General features: G+C 39.1%; 1 protein-coding gene across 1 annotated transcript; it reads left to right on the top strand.

Moving 5' to 3' along the window:
- The first annotated feature begins 5,760 nt into the window (after nt 1-5,760).
- On the top strand, nt 5,761-18,743 carry LOC139732315 (uncharacterized). The gene is made up of 10 exons (XM_071643185.1): nt 5,761-5,800; nt 8,444-8,608; nt 11,568-11,872; nt 12,267-12,342; nt 13,253-13,414; nt 14,060-14,319; nt 14,553-14,634; nt 15,534-15,650; nt 17,021-17,158; nt 17,865-18,743. The coding sequence occupies exons 1-10, from the start codon at nt 5,761-5,763 to the stop codon at nt 18,575-18,577; spliced, it is 2,058 nt and encodes a 685-aa protein (XP_071499286.1). The 3' UTR covers nt 18,578-18,743.
- Nucleotides 18,744-18,905: the final 162 nt, after the last annotated feature.

Here is an 18,905-nt window from a genome sequence, read left to right on the forward strand (position 1 = left end):
TTCAACTGTTTAAGAAGCAAACTTGGGGCGCCCGGATTCTAAAAGTGGACACTTTAGGGATTATTTATGTGTATATATCTTTATTTTAACATTTGTAGCAGTGACGCAAATTAGATCAGAAAAGTACCTTATGCGTAGAATTGTCTATGGCGAACAGTCCAAATTTGACGAATTTGAGCATATTTTGCCGTCTTGCAATTCTTCCAGATGGGATATCTTGAGAACGGAAGATCGCACAAACTTGGGGCGCACGGTTTCAGAAAGTAGAGGTTCTGCCCATTTTTGTGACATAAGAATCTTGTCCATTGGTTGAGCAGTCCTGACGCAAATTTGCAGTAAAGCTAGACTACCCATTCACAATTGCTGTCATAGGGAACGTGTACAATCCATACAGAACTATCACGTGACGAGACTACCAACGAAAATTTGAGCCGTTGACCTTCACTGTCTGCCGTTGTCAGCAGTGTGAATTCCTGTAATTTCAAGCTTTTGTTTCTCGCCAAATATCATTTTCAACGCAATATCCAGATAGAGTTGTATGTGAGACATTATCTAGATACGTAGCAGCCTTATTGACAACATAACTGTTAAGTTTGGGAGCAAAAACGACCAAATACATTCCACATTCCATCTCATTTTTCGATGATGGCTGTATAGTCGGACTAGTGCATTTCCTTCGGAGGTGGTAATAATGTAAGTAGTTGCAACGGTCACCTTGCCACCTGCTGTCTGCAATCGGGCGCTTATATATACACGTGTTTTACACAGGTAATCAACTGAAATAATGTTGTAAAGGAATGATAAGGTCATAGACTATATCATTTCAACTGTAGATTTAACCCGATTTCTGTCGCCTACACACACATTATGCCATCAGCGGAAGTGTTTCCGCAGGAGTTGTTCCGATGGAAGCACAAGTACCAAACAAAACCCCCCAATGAACGTCCGTCTACTGCAGCGGAAACAATAAAACAGTGTGATGCAGACATGTTTCCAAATGTTTTTACATTGCTAAAAATATGCTGCACCATCCCCACAACCAGCTGCGAATGCGAGAGAAGCGCCAGTGCCTTACGCAGACTGCACACCTATCTGAGGGCCAGCATGACACAAGACAGGCTGTCTGCTTTGGCACTCATGCACATCCATTACAACTTTGACGTTGATAACGAGAGGGTGGTGAAATTGTTCGCCAGAAAGCATCCCAGAAGACTGGAACTTCAAACAATGCTTAAAGACTAGAAAAAGACTAAGCGAAGATCACACTGCACAAGTGCACATTCAAAGGACCGGCAAATGCTCCCCTCTAACTCCTGCTATGTAATCATCATTTTCTATTTTTGATGATTACTTGCCTGTCTCAATATATTGTTGATTATTAGTTATACATTTTCTCATGTTGTGACAGTTCGATTGGTTCTCATTTTGAAGTGAGCCAAAACCTAAGAACATTCTCACTTATAATTTCCAAAGAGTATTATGCAGGCACGCAAACTCAATTTAGTTGTATTTCATTTAAATGTAATGGGTAAGAGGGTATGAGAGAGAATGCTGAGCTATGAAGTAAAATGGTAAAGTAAAAAGTTATTCAGATAGTATTACAAAAGCCTGAATATTGCAAGAGCTCCGGAGTAAAAACAGTCAGGGAAAAACCCTATGTATGATAACATTGTGAGAGCGTTAGACTGCATTGTGACGCGTCGTTATTTAATTTACATTCTTTATTCATATTTTTCATAAAAAACACAGGTAATGAGCCGGATTGGGTTAAAATTCTCACTTACAGCTTTGTAGAAGTCTGAGTCAACAGTATCACACAGTACTTCAAGACGTATTAGTACAAACGATTTCTTGAGCCTGCACCGTTTCAGGCTCTGTTCTGGATACGGCGGTAGAAACTCATTCTTTTTTGTTGTTTATTTTATCATTATTTACTAATCTCTTTTCTAACTTACAGGTAGCGGATTTCTTTGCAGGCCAAATTCGGAAATGTAGTGTTGATTATTACTTATACATTTTCTCATGTTGTGACAGTTCTATTGGTTCTCATTTTAAAGTGAGCCAAAACCTAAGAACATTTTCACTTATAATTTCCAAAGAGTATTATGCAGGCACGCAAACTCATTTTAGTTGTATTTCATTTAAATGTAATGGGTAAGAGGGTATGAGAGAGAATGGAAAGTGCTGAGCTATGAAGTAGAATGGTAAAGTAAAAAGCTTGTCAGATAGTATTACAAAAGAAACTAATTCTTTTTTGTTTGTTTATTTTATCATTATTTACTTATCTCTCTTCTAACTTAAAGGTAGTGGATCTCTTTGCAGCCCAAATTCGAAAATGCCTAGAGACAGCTAGTAAACAAATATGCTACTATAATTTAATAAATACGAAATAACCATTCCAGTATGTATCTTAAGGGCTTTTTACACTTGTAAATTTTTGCTTAGCCCCGGACCAACGGTGGGGCTAAGGGGGGGGGGGCCTTAGCCCCACCGTTGGTACGGGACTATCCTTAGCCCACTTTCTGTTTACACTCGTTTTTGCCAAAGTGGGCTAGCCCCACCGATAGTACGGTACTATCTGGCCCTGCAAAATAGCAGGGGTTAGCACCGCAATTGCGGTGCTAGCACCGCAATTGCGGTGCCAAGCAAGTGAGTGTAAACAGAACGAAAAAATAATCCTGGGCTAAGCGACGGAGACGAAGTCCGACCCTCACTGACCAATCAGAAACGAGGTAATCAAGTGCTGCCGGTGCGTGCGTGTACGTGTACAGTACACGGAGTAATTATGAATATTCATGTGGTTTGGAAAGTCCGGGGCTAAGAAATACGAGTGTAAAAAGGTAAGTTTTCTCCTTAGCCCCGGACAAGAGATAGTACGGGACTAATTGGCGAGTGTAAAAAGCTGAAAAAATTGGTACGGGACTAACGATAGTCCTGGGTCAGAGAAAGTCCGGGGTTAAGAAACACAAGTGTAAAAAGCCCTTTAGTGTGCACAGTAAGACAGATCAAATCAAATAGGAAAACATCTGAGCACTAAGCCTGAGGTCTGAATTTGCACTCAACTTCTTCCAATGGCTAACGGATGTTTAATTTTTGAATTTCACTGACCTTCAAATTTCACAAAGAAAACCTTCTTAGCATGATGGTTAATATGACATTTGACTGATATTGGAGATGTTTGCGAATCGGATCTACTACCTTTAATGTTATTAAATCTAAAATGATTATTTGAAAGTTCGGAAATGCTGGAAATATCCTACCACAAGGAGGCAAAATATAAATGGTTCACATTTACAATTCATTTTGTTTTAAAAATTTTCTTATTTATTTTCGTTTTTGACAAACTCGCATACCAACGGCTGATATACTGTATAGTAAAGTGAATGTTTCATCTTCCAAACAGCATCCAATGGTATGGAAAACTCCAACTGAAAGGTGGACACCGTGACCATACTCGCTAAAGAAAACGCGTAATAGGGGTCGTTTTTTCTCACGGATTAGATGGAAAGTGTGATGTACGAGCGTATATAATCAAAGGGTATCAAAAAGGCCGAAATTTTGGAAAATGGTATATTGTTCAATCATGATGAAGTACTTCTTTAGGGTGCAGGAAACATTTAAGGAATACTTGTTTTTAAGGCCCGAAAAAATCATATGATCATGACTCGTTTAGGGGCCATTTTGAAAGTCCATGTATGAGCATGGTGTCCACCTTTTAATTGTCGCTACCCTTCCCGGGACAGTATCAAAGGGCCGTTTTGTTAATTAACGCAATCCCCCCTTCCTTTAAAAATCCTGGCTTCAGGCAATAGCCAATAGAAAAAAATAAAAGTTAAAACAACACCAGGAAAATCACTATTCTCAATTTTGCGGCGCGCTACGCGCGCAGAGTCTCGAACACAATTAAACTTTGTAACTTCCTGGCAAAATGAGTTTTTACTATTTCCTAGATGAAATACCGTAACGTGATTGCATGCAACAGACAAAAATACAAATTTCCTCGAGACTTTAAAACGTCATTAAAACAGTCAAAATTCATGATTTGCGACGCTCTTCGCGCGCAAATTCTTGTACAACTTTTGTAGTTCAGTCGTCCAAGGAATATATATATATATATATATATATATATATATATATATATAATTGTGTGTGTGTGTGTGTGTGTGTGTGTGTGTGTGATCATTGGTATTGGTACCGAAGGTCCGTTTTTTTAGCGACCGCACCCCCCCCCCCCCCCCCTTGAAAAATCCTGGCTACGGGCCTGGGATGTGTAACAGAAATGCACAATACTCACACACTCGATAGCCTAATAGCAGTAAGATGTAAAATCATCTTCATTTATTGAAGTGTGTGGCGTCCCCGCCAGCAGAATGAATCAATGACCAGTACTGTATAATACAGGACCTTGATAAGGTGGCTCGTAAACCCATTATAGCTGACTAATAACTACAGACAATGATTTGCCATGTCTCTGTACATGTGTTATCCCTCTCTCTTTCACAAGCACACACCACACACACACACACACACACACACACACACACACACACACACACACACAAACAAACAGTTAATATCATACTAAATTTGGAGGCGCAGAATTCGCTTTAGCTTTTTTCCTATTCCGTATCATTAACTCGCGGTCTTTTGCCGCTCCAAGGTTCAATTCGCTTCATATAGAGTTTTGATAGTGAGTCGCATTGGTGTTGATTACAAGAGCTTATCTGCCTAACTACCATGGCCGCGTTGATAAATTGCCAAGTAGCAGTTATCAATTAACGCGTTTATGTGCCTGCGAAAGCTGCAAATAGGCAAGGAGTGAGCCACTGAAGACAATTTGTTTTGTTTTGTACCGTTGGTCTATAGCTGCTGATATGACAAGACGAATAATCCCGACGGAGAATTCGATTTGCTGATCAAGAAGCTACATGAGAAACATACTCACCACTTCCCCCCCCCCCCACCCCCACTTCATAAAATAACATCAGAACAAGAAAACACATTAACATGATGACAAAAGAAAAAGAAATTGTCTGCAATGTCTTGTCAGGATTCGTATACTATGGAAACACTGTTATTTCGATGTATACCATTAATTTTGAGGAGTAAGCTTGTCGAAATATGATTAGTTATTCACCTATTGTAGTTAGGCCTGTCATGAGGTTAAACATTTTCCTAAGGCTAAATAGAGCTGTCTGGATATCTGCGATGGAGAGCTCTGTTGATATCACATAGTGGTGCATTAGAACGAATATAGTGTTAAATGATGAATAATTAGACATGATTGTTTGTTTCTTCGTTATTTCTTATTGAAGTATAATGTAGCATCATTTTGATGTATATCAGCGTAGAACTTTCATTGCAGTCTCCGGCTAAAGGCCTCAAAGTATAAAAAATTTAAATTTCCTTTTCTGCGAGATTATACATTTCTCTCCTCCCCTCCCCCGTCGCCTGTTTACTAATCTGGTTGACTGAGAATTACTAGTGACCTCTTCGATACATCTTCTAACGGGTCTTATCAGAACAAGGGCAAACGTCGTCTTACGAGATATCGCAGGTTGAACGCTCTTTACAAAATGACTCCTTAGTTGTGTTTGTGCTGTACCATCTTTGACAGGACTATTTTGGTTGCATTTGTCTAGTATAGGCCTACACACCGACAAGGATTGCTGAAGAGACTCCACCCATTCAGCCGGAGTCAGACCGTTCGGGAACAATCGGGAATGTGAGCCGTTTCCGACGGCGGCGTAAATCAGCACAATGGCAAGCCGTATCCTGATCATTTTCAGTGTCCTTGCAGGTAGGTACAGGTTTGGAAAGTGGATACTATGTGCTGTATTGGTTTGCAATGAATGTCCTGGAGTCGTTCCGCCGGGACAGTCAAATATTAAGCTGTGAGCATGGAGTCACTGTCTAGTAGCTCAATGCTTAGTTTGAGTTAACTATATATGTGAAAAAGCAACAAGAAATGCAAACCCTCCACGATTTTTATGTGTTCACAGATTGTACACATTGACAAAGGCCAAGGCTGCATTCTAATAAGAACATGAATTTTTGTATTTTGGGTGAATGTTATTGATGATATTGCACTGTGGTTGGAAGCTTCGGATCTTTGAAAGGTTACATTGTATTTAAACTACGAAGTGACGTAAGGGAAGACGTCTGCCTTCATTAACTGTTAAATGCTCTCAATCTGTTCACGTTATAACTGAGAAGATTTGGTCGATGCCGTTACATTAACGAACAATTCTAGTCACGCAGTCCATATTCATGGATGCTGTATAGTCAGCATATAGGGTTTACCTGTGACGCCCGCGATCTCCAATCTCGAATGTTGCCATCCTTGATTCAATTAAATTTAGTTTGATTCATATTCCCTTTCATATTTCGACAAAACATTCTTACACATACTTCACTCTTTGTTTGTTACAAAGGAACAATGTAGACAATACATTTTGAAATGACCAGTGTGCAGATGTATTAAATTATAGTGATTTGTTATGACTGTAAAAGATTGAAATAAATCATCAAAGCGTATACATTGTGCAATAAAAACCCAATTATAATGCGTAACCAGCCAGAGTCAACATATGAATATCTGTTGAGCCATCGTTTTGAAAATATCAAACTAGTGGTTATACATGTCAGTCCCACGATTTTTATTTATTTATTCTTTCTTTTTTTTGGGGGGGGTGCAAATTGGAAATAGTTGATAATTGTTTGTATAAATCATGTCGAAATATAACCCAAACCCCTCCCTCACAATAAACCTAGCGGGGTTGATCGATTTGTTGTTATTGTTGTTGTTGTCATGAATGTGAATGAGTGCAAGGGGAGGGTATGTGAGGGGGCATCCCCCTCCCGCAGAAGAGAGCTTTTTCGCTTTTAGAATTAAAATTCATCGACCTGGTGAACACTTTTGTGGAATATTCGAAAACTTTCAATCCAAAAAGTAAGGCAATGTGTCGAAATAAATCAAATAAAAAACTCATAACATATAAATATCAAAATATATGTTTTAATACATATAGGTTCAAAGAAAGATCCCAAACAAACTAAATTTAGATAATGTATTATTTTTGCAAGTTTAAGAAGAACTCTTTTAATATGTAGTGTTTGTATTTTCCGTTGCTGTTTTTTTTCTCCCATCTACTGTGATTATTATTCTAAAAAGATGAAGCAAATCATATCGAATGAAATTTGAGAGACAGTCTGAATTTCGCCATGGGTAAATAAAGCGGCCTGTCAGCAATTTGCGACTCTATATTGAAACTGTACTTGAAATCAAATACCTTGGGGCGATCCTGAAACATAGTCATATGTCACCTGTGGAAAAGATATGCCCTGTTTTGATCACTGTTCATTTCAACACCTGAAACTGAAAAAAAAAACGAACAAAAACAAGCACACTTTCCAACTTTGCGAGTTCCCTTTTCAGTGAGCCACCAAATTTTATCCGATTTTCTGTTGAAAATTAACGAAATGAATTCGATCAGCAATTCTAAACTCTGTACCACATAATGATTATGATAACGATTATTATTGATAGCCTTATGTCACACTTATTTGTGGCTATCGTTATTGTGTCACTTGCTCCTGTTGTAATAGTGTTTCCTTGTACGTGTTGCATGTTTTCTTTTATTTCTCGCTATTTTATCTACCTTTGCTATTAATCAATCAGTGATCTGGCCTTTGGATGTTAGCTTACCCTTCAGTAGGCGATAATTATTGAAGTTGACTGTTGATACTAGCTTCCAACTTATTCGCTGATGATTTTGAGCACAAGACATGGATTCGTATTTCGTTGAATCAAATCAACACTCTTGTGAGAAGGGAATATTCCGAAGATCCAGAAAAAACACCTTAAGAAGCTAACCATATCTAATATCTATGCCTGTATGGGTGTGAATGTGCATGAATTTCCTTTTGAGTGGGCGTCCTATAGGGGGAGGGATGATTAGCTAAATGAATAACATGAAGGTTTACTTTTTTCTCTCGTTTTTGCGTATCTTCATCCCGAGCTAGATACTGGGCAGCACCCATCAAGAACAAAGCAATAGTCCCCACGCCATGTATTAGCTCAGAATATTCACTTGTGTGTATATTCTATTAGTAATCTTCAGTAGATTTAAAATGTCTCAACTACACCCAGGCAGGACTGCTGCAATGAGGGAAAGATGTGCTTGTTTACGACATGGGCATTTCGATGGCTTTCGTGAGATCCCCTTTAAAATCATGAGTACCATGAATAATTAGTTTACTATTAATTTTGTGCATGTGTGTGTATGCGTGTGGGTGCCAACGAGCGCGTGTGTGTGCCGAGTGTTCATAGAGCATGTAGGGTGGCGACCATCAGTTTTTATACAATCCAGAAAATCGACATCTTCGAAATAAAAGGATGAACAATATTAATTATCCCCATACTGCTTATCGTCAACTACAGGCATTGCTTGCAGCCAAGAGCAGAACTGCAATTTTGACGATCCTCTGACGGAAGACCCGAAATGTGGCTGGTCAAATTATGTCTACGATGATTTTGACTGGTCCTTGAGGCGACGTGCTACCCCATCTCGCTTCACCGGACCTTCGGGGGACCATACCACAGGAAGTAAGTCGGTGTCCCTGCTTTTGTACTTGAGCCATTTCAAATGGTAAACTTATGTACAAAATTCGCCCTTCTTTCAGTGTAATAATTAATACATGGACAAAGCTATATGCAGTTCTACCTTTGCAATACTTAATCCCTATACAACGGCATCCAAAATCCACAGGATTCCGCCGGGCTCCTTAGACGATGAGTTAATGTTTAGGAATATGTTGCACCACCTGTTCTTTGGCGTTATCTGAAGAATTACACTGCGTATCAAACGTATACACTGTAATCAAGGTACCGCAGGTTCCCTATATCATTCAGAACAGAATCATGCTTGACAGACAGGAACAGTTTTAAAGGAAACCAAAACCCAAAGAGAAATGTGGATTGAGTGAAAGCAGCAACATTAGTAGAACACATCAGTGAAAGTTTGAGGAAAATCGAACAATCGATGCATAAGTTGTGAATTTTTGGTGTTGAAACCAAACGTATGTTTGGACAACAATATAAAGAAAATCTAAAGGGAATTCCACAAAAAAATCACTTTTCTAGCACAATGAAATAGCACCTGACTAACCGCTTTCAGAAAGCAGGGGGAAATAATTGCTACCACTAACATATGTCAGTATCAAGTTGATGGATTGTGTAATTTTAGTTGAATTCCCTTTATATTTTCTTTATATTGTTGTCCACACATGACGTCATAACCTCCAGTAGTCTCCTCATCTAGCGGTTCCAACACCAAATCTTTAAAAATTCATACCTTTTGCATTGATTGTCCAATTTGGGTTTTGGTTTAATTTTGGTCTAACTGCATTCTGATTCCCTCAATCCCAGTAGGGCGTACGCAAATAAAACCACCACTTCGTTGTTGCAAAGGGATGCAATTCCTTATCTACAATATCCTTACCGGCTTGCTCTTTGTTTACAGAATGATTATTGTATCATCATTAATAGTAGAAGGACCACATTTTGTCGCCCGCTATACAGTCGTGCGCTTTCATTCAGAGTACCTGCGTGCTTCGAGATATCAGCATGAATACAATATTACTACCTCCCACCGTTGCTATGGCAACAATGCAATATTTCGCATACACTTTCTCATAGAGAGTGCAAATACATATACACACACATGCACCCACTCACATCCTCTCTCTCTCCCTCTCTTTCTCTTTCTCTGCTTTAGTGTACATGCTTGATTTATCGTCCGATATCTCCAGTACTTGTTTATCTCATGGGCTAGACCGTTTTGTACTTGATCCGAAGCCAATTAGAGGACCCTTGAGATATGAGACATACTTGACCGTTGACATGAGAGTCTAGTGCATTTCACTCCACCCGGTTTCAATAGAATATTACACACTGTGTTTAGGAACCACTAACATGTTTTGCGATATCAGGAATAAATGAAGAACAATTTGATCTCCATATACATGTCACTATCTAGGCACTGCTAGGAAACATCTGTAAAGGTTTTTTTTTCCTGACATCCGACCAAACGAATACTTGAAAAACCTTTTTTTCAATGCTGCAAGACATAAAAATGTATACACAGAAATGTGTCTGTCTGTCTGTTTCCTCTGAGCATGGACATTGTAACAAGTTTGGCTTGAAACTATTAGGACATTCATGCTTTTAATTCGTCAATTACCTCTAATTTCTTTCGTAAAGTAAACTAGTGTGTACTTACGATCATTTATTTTCATATTCGCTTATGTTCTATGGAGGGGAAGGTAAAAATAAATTGACTTGAATTGCATACACCTAAAATGGACATGTGTCTAATGCACTAGTCATGCTGGTAAACAAATCTGTCAAAAATTGTCTGTGCTAAATGGATCAAGAACTAGTTATCTCCGCTTACAAGTTTGTAGTACAATTCCTTAGTGTTGCCTCCCTATTCATCCTTATCCTTCACAGGTTGCCCCCATGGTCCTCGGGATCATTAATAACCCTTCTTTGCCTTTTGTCTGTCCATCCTCCTGCTCTAATCCCCCTCCATTTACCTGTTGGTCTCCTTGCCCATGACCTCCACCCTTCCCTTTTGTTTTCTTTGTTCTGTGTCCCTAGCCCTCCCATGAGTTCTTGTTGTGTGCAGTCCTTATATGTAATTACTTTCTCTGCCTGTTTTCATTTCTAGGATCGAAAGTTCATCAGGTCCCCTTTAACTCCAATTCCTTACTAATAACATTCTGGTATGACTCCGTTATGCTTGAAAGTACGCTATTTGGTAACTTATTACTTTCTTGCTTGATGACCGTCAGTACTTCTTGGGCATATTGTATGTCCTGATAGTAATCATTGTCAAGCAAGAAGAATACATGCATAGGTTTAGGATTTTATTAACATGTGTCTGTATATATATATATATATATGTAATAATAAAGTCACAACAGAGGAATGCAGGGAATGCATCAATAGCCAATCTTGATTTAATGTCACTGTCATCCCTGATGAAGAGGAAGGATCCTCGAAAATTCGGATTATTCATTAAATAAATGCATTCCCTGCATTCCTCTGTTGTGACTTTATTATTGCTATTTCTAGTACTGCCAATACGCGGACCAACTACATATATATATATATATGTATGTATATACATATATATATATATATATATATATATGCGTTTGTGTGTGTGTGCGTGTGTGTGTGTATGACGTATTTATTCTGTTTGCATTTTCTGATTAAACCAAATCAAATCAAATCAAATCAATTAATATTTCTCGATAATGGCTGTTGGCGGAATGACGAGCAGAGCAGGTTGACCAAACTCATCATTTTCTAGTGCGCTTCGAGGTCATTATGTTTTACCCTTATTATCAAAGTTTTACATCATCATAATTATTGAAAAAAAAAAGAACTTCAGGCAAACCTTTTAGAATAGAAGTCGAAGTCATCTTGTTCTCATTGCTATTTGCAGATTAACTTTCATTCGTGTTCATTTTGATGTATACTTTGTCGTTGATGTCAGGTGGAAATTTTCTGTACACTGAGGCCGAAGGGAGAAGTCCCGGAGACAAAGCATGGCTGTTCAGTCCCGACGACAGTCCCGCAGACTCCGACGAAAGCGTGACGCTCATTTCCTTCTGGTACAGCATGTGGGAAAACTTCCCGCTCGTCGACCGGCGATCAAACATGGGCACGCTCAACGTCTACATAGAGTACAATGGCTACCTGCCCACCACTCAGCCCTTCTGGTCCCGATCGGGATCCCAGACGGATCAGGGGGAGTGGAAAGAGGGGCGAATCCTATTCAGAGCCCCGGCGCCGTTTCGGGTAGGTTGAATCTAATTTACAACATCGCAGTCGGCGACATGCGAAATTTTAGGTAGAGACAGATATATTTGTTTAACAAAGCTTTCATGACAAGACGCCGCGCCGCTACAAATGCAATCATTTGTTGCTTTGCGGGAAAATCACAAAATGATGAAGTTACCGTAATGTTTTCTATGAGAGTCATAAATTGAATTATTATTTTTATAATCCTATTTCAACGATTTGACTCGCATCATAAAACAAAGAACTTATCTAATACCTACATACGAAGGAGAGGCATATTATTTTGATAATTAATGACCAGGCGATATATATGAAAATATGTACCTCAAAGCTGAATCAAAACGTGGGTTTATTGCAAATGACACACAAATCAATGCCTACTTTGTGACAGATTATCTTCGAGGGCGTTATTGGTGATGGCGACAGGTCTGATATAGGCATTGATGACGTGAGTGTTCGTCAAACTGGTAAGTAAAGTATGACATTTACTTACGACAACCTTGGGCGAAATCCTGAATATATTTGCATGCAAGCAATGTGATGATACTACAACTATTGATCATCAATTCCAATAACATATCCATACATTAATACATACAGGTAAATTTATACAAAACAAGAGTTTCGTGGCAAAACGAGTTAAGCGCCATCTTTAATCATTTTAAAGTAAATCCATCATCAGATAGAGTAAACTAAAACCTTTCGAGCAATACCTCACTTTTCACATAATTAGGAATATTTTTGAAGTTATGATTAAGAATAAACAACATTTTGTTATTATTTTCTTTATTTTAGAAACTCTAATTGCAAAGATCTCAAATTAAGAAGAATGAATTAAGCTAATTTTACAATTAATTATTGTTCGTATATCTAGACAAATAGACATACACACATATACTTCACTCAGTTAACATGGTATTGCTTCCGCGCTCCAATTTTATCATACTGAATCATCCAGTTTGAAAAATAGAATGAAATAATGCCTGAGCAGCTTTCATAGAATTTTTTATGGAAATAAAATTATTTCAATTGAAAATTATTTTAATTGAAACGATAATGTTATCAAGTACGATGAGTACAACGGTTGACGATATTTCCAGTCGTTCATTACATAACTTCAGGACTAGGAGGATCCATGCCAGCCCTCGGGAAAGATGAAGTTTCCCGAATCCTACCAAAACAACGAATTTTGCTCATGGCATCACCATTAATAGGACGCCATTGCTGTTTTCCCCATCTTCTTGTCACCTTAACGGCATTCTTGCACTGTCTTAAAGGTGCGTTTGTCTTTATTTTTTGTGTTTTTTATTACATTCATTCTGTGTTGGAAATACTTTAGAAATGTGAATTGCGGTGTTGTTTGTTTCTTCCTCACAGAGTTTGAAACGTTTTGCGATTTCGAATCGCACGTACTCGGGGATCTCTGCATGTTTTATCAAGAGGAAGTAAATGACGATTTTGATTGGTCGAGACATTCCGGTGAAACTCCTACGCTCGACACAGGGCCTCTCAATGACCACACCTATCTCAACGAAACTGGTATGTTGTCACAGAAAGACAAACTTGGATATGTCTGGATGAGTGCACTGAGAAAAAAAAAAAAAAAACATTGCCAAGCAACTTCATTAAACTGATAATCGCATGTCTGCATTCATCCCCTTGATAACCGGTAGAAATGCATGCAATCACTGTAAGCAAAGTTGTTTAGTTGAAATGTCCGTGAACATTAAACATCGAATGCAGCTGGCGAGACTTCTGACATTGGAAATAGTTGCAGCAGAACGTAAGTAACCTCATGCTTAGTGCATATTACACACACTATCAGATTATTCGGTTATCCGTTATTTGTTTGTTTGTGTGTGTGTGTTTGCTTGTTTGATTGTTTGTTTGCATGTTTGTTTGTTTGAATCTTGACATTTGGAGTCAGTCATAAATACGGCATGTCTGTTAAAACGTGCCCATTCTTTGTAAAATCTCATTCAGCAGCTCTATCCGTCATTGCCGCTGTGCACACAATTGCTGCCAAGCAAACTCTGTGTTGCATTTTTTCCAGCTACAGAAGACGGTTTCGCATGGTCCGAATTCGCAATTTCAACATGGCTGCACACACTTGCTTTTTAAGAACGATTCATAGCGTCGAAGAATGTATTAATTCGTGTGTCTGGGTGTTTGTTTCTCTGTCAGGCCACTACTTGTACATCGAAACAACAAGAGCAGGCAGGAATGCCAGCGCCCAGTTGATATCATACCCGTTCTTCAAACACGAAGGTGACGACTGCTCCCTGCACTTCTACTACCACGCGTTCGGACAAAATGTAGGCACCCTTCGAGTATCCTTCGTCGGTGAGACATCGACGGATACCCATGTCGTGGTCGATGGCCAGAGCAGTGACTCGTGGAATGAAACGATCCTACCTGTGTCGTTCAGTTCTGGGTTTTACACGGTAAGTAGCGCCCCCTACGTTCCATTGGTAAAGTTTCCAAATTATCCACTAAAAATCGAACAATTTGCCAAAATGATAGGATCGATGATGATTAAGGAATGGACATAGGTCTATGCTACAGACTTGACTGATACAAATGTGTAGGATAAAGTCTTTTTTTTTAATTCAAATATTATATCTGATTCCTAAGTTTTTGTTTTTTCTTTCATCTGTGTTCATTTTCCATTCTTTAGATCGTTATTGAAGGTACTCGAGGAGGGGGAAATCTCGGAGATATCGCCGTAGATGACGTTTCTCTCAGTTCAGACTGTTCTGGTAAGTAGGTACCTAATATGTAAAGTAATCATTGACGAAACCGTCGACCTAAATCTGAATTATAGGCATCTTGATTTCTTACATCAAAAGAGGGCGGCATTACACCATGTGCTTACGACACTCGGCGTTTATCTTGACCATCACGTATCACGTTGATGGTGGAATGATCAGATTGGTACAGATGGGTTTATTCAATTGCATAAATAACGCTGTGTAACGTATTATCTGGACATTACTATCACAATGCCGATAATCCATGCATTCAAGATGACTGTTTGGCCGATGAATAAATGAATACAATGGTAGATGAGTTTTTAAGCAATTGCCTGTAGGAACTTACTGTAAACACAACGCTTACTATTATAGTGACGATAACGCATAATCTTATTTTATCCATAAAAATACAATTCATCTTGTCAATCATCACATGTCCGATTATATATTCTGAAATTTTGATATCAAATCCCCACTACTCTTTCGCAATGTTATTGAAAGGCAAAGTCTCCGCAGACGATCATAGTTATCTACAATTTTCATCAACATTCCAAAATATGTGTTATGGGAGGGCTACACGAAGGATTCACATTACGTATTGGTGTAAAAGAATAAATACTCGTGTCACGTAGCTTTTTTTTTTTTAAATCCTCTGTCTACCTCTTTCTTATTTTCTTCTTACACTTTCCTCCTGCTTTTTTTTCTTTTTCTGTCCCACCGACTTTAACATATCTCTATATCTCTTTGTCTCTCTCACTTTATCTGTCATCATTTTTGATGCAGATATAGGCTGTCAATACGCGTGTGTATGCTTGAATATAATCATTCCATTGATATCCACCTGATTACACATGGACCAGTTCATATTAATTTCATCTTTTCGTTCTGTATATCTGGGACGCCAGCTATCGACTATTGCCTCAGCGATCCGTGCAGGAATGGGGCGAGTTGTACCAGCTCGCCGGGTCTTGGGTACGAGTGCTTGTGTGCGCCGGGCTGGACGGGCCTACATTGCGACGAAGGTATAAAGGCGTTTTACCTCTCGAAGCAGGATAGATGAAACCAATGATAGAAAAACATAATGTTCCCCTCATTCTTTTTCCACAATGTTTCTTACATAATGGATATGAGAGCAAAACAAGCATTATGTTGAACACTGTGGAATTGTACAGGTGTATTTCTTTCTATATTTCTAAGTGGATGGGGCATTATTGAGTAGTCAATCTTAGATACTGATCCCTCTCTCTTATTCTAAATGTCATTGTATTTTTACTTCACCAGATATGTGCAGGTCTTCAGGTTCTGTAGTTTTGTATTCCTCTATGCAAGGATGGCTCTTACATTAATTATCACCTTTTCGGCTTTCTGTGAACCAAGACATTTCTAAGAAACACGACGAAGCGCTTTATTCTGTATTTTGTTCGCGTTTAAAGTTGTCAGGTTGATGTTCCTTTTTGTGCCTCAACTGAATTCGAGACAAGGCATGAACACAAGTAATAAAGATATAAGGAAAAGTAGAGCAATCTAATTCGATATGAAGGTATAATTATAGTTTGATAAAACACATCGACATCTATGTACGTGGGAGTTCATTCAAAATCAGTCTCGATTATGCGACTTGGGGTTCAAAGTTAATCATCCCCTTCCCGCGTGTGATCAACCCCGAAAGTGAAGATGAACCAAAGTGAAGTCAGACATAACAATACAACATTTGTCGAAGGCCCACACTTAAAAGAAAAATGTTGATTTGCGAGGCCTTGGTCAGTATAGCCTATGTAGACTTCCTCTCTCCGTTCCAGCTTTCCTTGGCCAATACCTAGAGCTGTTGTCTCCTGAAGGATCTGCGACGCGAACGTTAAGCCAACGTTAAAGGGAGCGTATAGTTTCGGTTGAGACCTAACTTTAGGTTTCTAATATTTTTGGTGAGATAATGAGAAACCTCTCATGAAATATGAAAGAACATGTAATTCCAAGAGGATTCAACGTTAATTTGGTGAAAATCGGTCTTAAAATGGTTGAGATGTCCAAAAAAAAGAGCATTACTAATAAAAAGCGGGACCCGCCTTTTATTAAGATCATTTTGTTTGACTTTGTTTTTGGATGTCTCAGCGATTCCAAAACCGATTTTCATCTAATAAACTTTGAATTCCTCTTAAAATGGTTTGCTCTGTACTATTTCATAAGTGGTTTCTTGGTATCTCAAAAAAATTAAAAGCCCAATTCTCATCTCCACCAATACTATACAATCCTTTTAATCAGGAAAAAAATGTGTTCTGCACTTGCGTGAGACAGCTGTTTTCACTGTCCAACTTGGGAGGCTGCGTCGTCTTCGCGTTCGCGTCGCATATCTAAAGCTAGATTTAAAAAGGAGGCAACGAAACTCACATGTCAGTGGTTCCATGTGCGCCATCTCCAGATATACCTGACTGCACACCTGAGGCGTGTGAGGAAGGCTTCGAGTGTATTGAGCTGGTGAATGGATTCGACTGTGTCTGTCCCGAAGGCTATCAGGGGGATGCTTGTGAAGAATGTAAGCGATCAAACCCCGTGTCGTTTTCTTCTGCTCTCTATGTTTTATATGTGTTTTTCACGTTTTAATATCATGTCCTCTCTTCCACTGCCTTTTAATTTTTCCCCTTTGCTTTTCTTTTCCCTCCTCTGACTGTCTTTTCTTCACACAAATTTTCTTTCTTTCTTGTATTTTTCAAAGTTCTTATATCATTTTTTACCTTGTCATTTGACGAGGTGGCTGTACAAAGGGCATTGATCAGTTTGATTTGAAATGTACTATAAAATGAATATTTTATTTTTACTATCAGTATTTATAATTATAAGTCTCTCCCTCTATTTTGACCTTCAACAATATCCTGCTTATTGTCGACAGGTCGGCAACTTGTCTGTGTTTCCTTGCTTAAAATTTGTTGTCATAGAAAGCTCTTATAGGCTTCATACGTGATACGCGTGCTGACTTGCAAGGATGATGATAATGGTAAAAATCAACTGAATTAAATTCTTTTGACACGTTCGCCGCTGTTTTGATTGTCAAGAGTTTATATATGAGTTGGCAATTTCCCAGAAATATTATCAAAAGAACAATAAGAGGTAAATATGATATAGGATTATGTGAAACTAGTCAGGACATGGCAGGTTTTCTTCTAGGACGTTGTTAATGTACATTTTCAACAAGAATGCATGTTTTGTTTTGTTTGTTTTGTTATCTTTGCATACTACCGCAGTAATACCAGTTGAGCCGCCAGTTAAGCCCATTGATACGGAGATCTATGGGGTTGATCCGGAAATGGTGCCCGTCATCATAGGATCCTGCATCGGCTCGTTCATACTGATTGTCACGGCCACGTGGTTCACAGCCACCTGTATCCGGCAGGACGGCTTCCGGAAGACGAAGGACACCCAAGTGGACGTCGAAAGCAAGGACGGACCCGGCTCGGGAAGCTCAGCTTACGAGAACACGACCTACGAACCCGACGGGGAAGAGGTGGGCAAACGCGACAATGAGAACTATCACTCACAGCCACATGATGGAGGTGAACCCAGCTCTCACGACGAAGGAGCGTCCAAAGGAGCACCGCCTGATGTCAACGGAGAAGGCTCCGGCAAAGCTGGCTCAGAACTCGATGATGACGAGACGGGGAAGAAAGATCCAGCTTACTCGGAGATTCGGGGGGAAGAAGACAAGAAAGATCCAGCTTACTCGGAGATTCGGGAGGAAGAAGACAAGACAGAGGCCAAACAAGGAGTGGAATCAAAAGAGGATGGCTACGAGGAAGTCAAAGAGAACAAAGACGATAGAGCTGGGTCAGATGTACAGGAGGTGGAGAAGAAGATGCCGGACGATCTTTCGACAAAATATGACGAGGATGTCGAAACTCAGTCAGCAGGAGACGAATCTGATAGACAGAGTGCCGTGGTGTTCACCACCTCGCTCTGAAATAAACACTAGGAATGAAGAAAAAAAACCCACACACACACATGTATTGGAAATGAGATTATCTCAATTTTAGCATACCATAAACATACTTCTTAATTTCCCATGAAATGTAAGCAAAATCGACACATGTAAAAATCAATGGGTATTGTTGCAAAGAAAAACTTCGTAGTGCTCTTAGTGAAGTACACTCACTCACCTGTCATGGTCGCATCCGCATCACCAAGACAGCCTGTTGCTCTGTTTGTCTTTTTTAAGTTATCACTTCGGTACAACTGCGTTTCAACTCACTTTATTACAAAGTCAGTTTCTAATTATGTCAGTGTGATAA

This window comes from Diadema antillarum, unplaced genomic scaffold (assembly GCF_040938485.1).
Source record: "Diadema antillarum isolate AM-2024a unplaced genomic scaffold, OU_Dant_1.0 seq00000413_RagTag, whole genome shotgun sequence".
Taxonomy (NCBI): Eukaryota; Metazoa; Echinodermata; class Echinoidea; order Diadematoida; family Diadematidae; genus Diadema; species Diadema antillarum.

Bases quoted from the DNA above. Each gene is read 5' to 3' on its own strand.
- LOC139732315 (XM_071643185.1), top strand. From the start codon at position 5,761: ATGGCAAGCCGTATCCTGATCATTTTCAGTGTCCTTGCAG. The intron at 13,415-14,059 runs GTATGTTGTCAC...TTTCTCTGTCAG, and splicing joins CACCTATCTCAACGAAACTG to GCCACTACTTGTACATCGAA. The intron at 14,635-15,533 runs GTAAGTAGGTAC...CTGGGACGCCAG, and splicing joins TCTCAGTTCAGACTGTTCTG to CTATCGACTATTGCCTCAGC.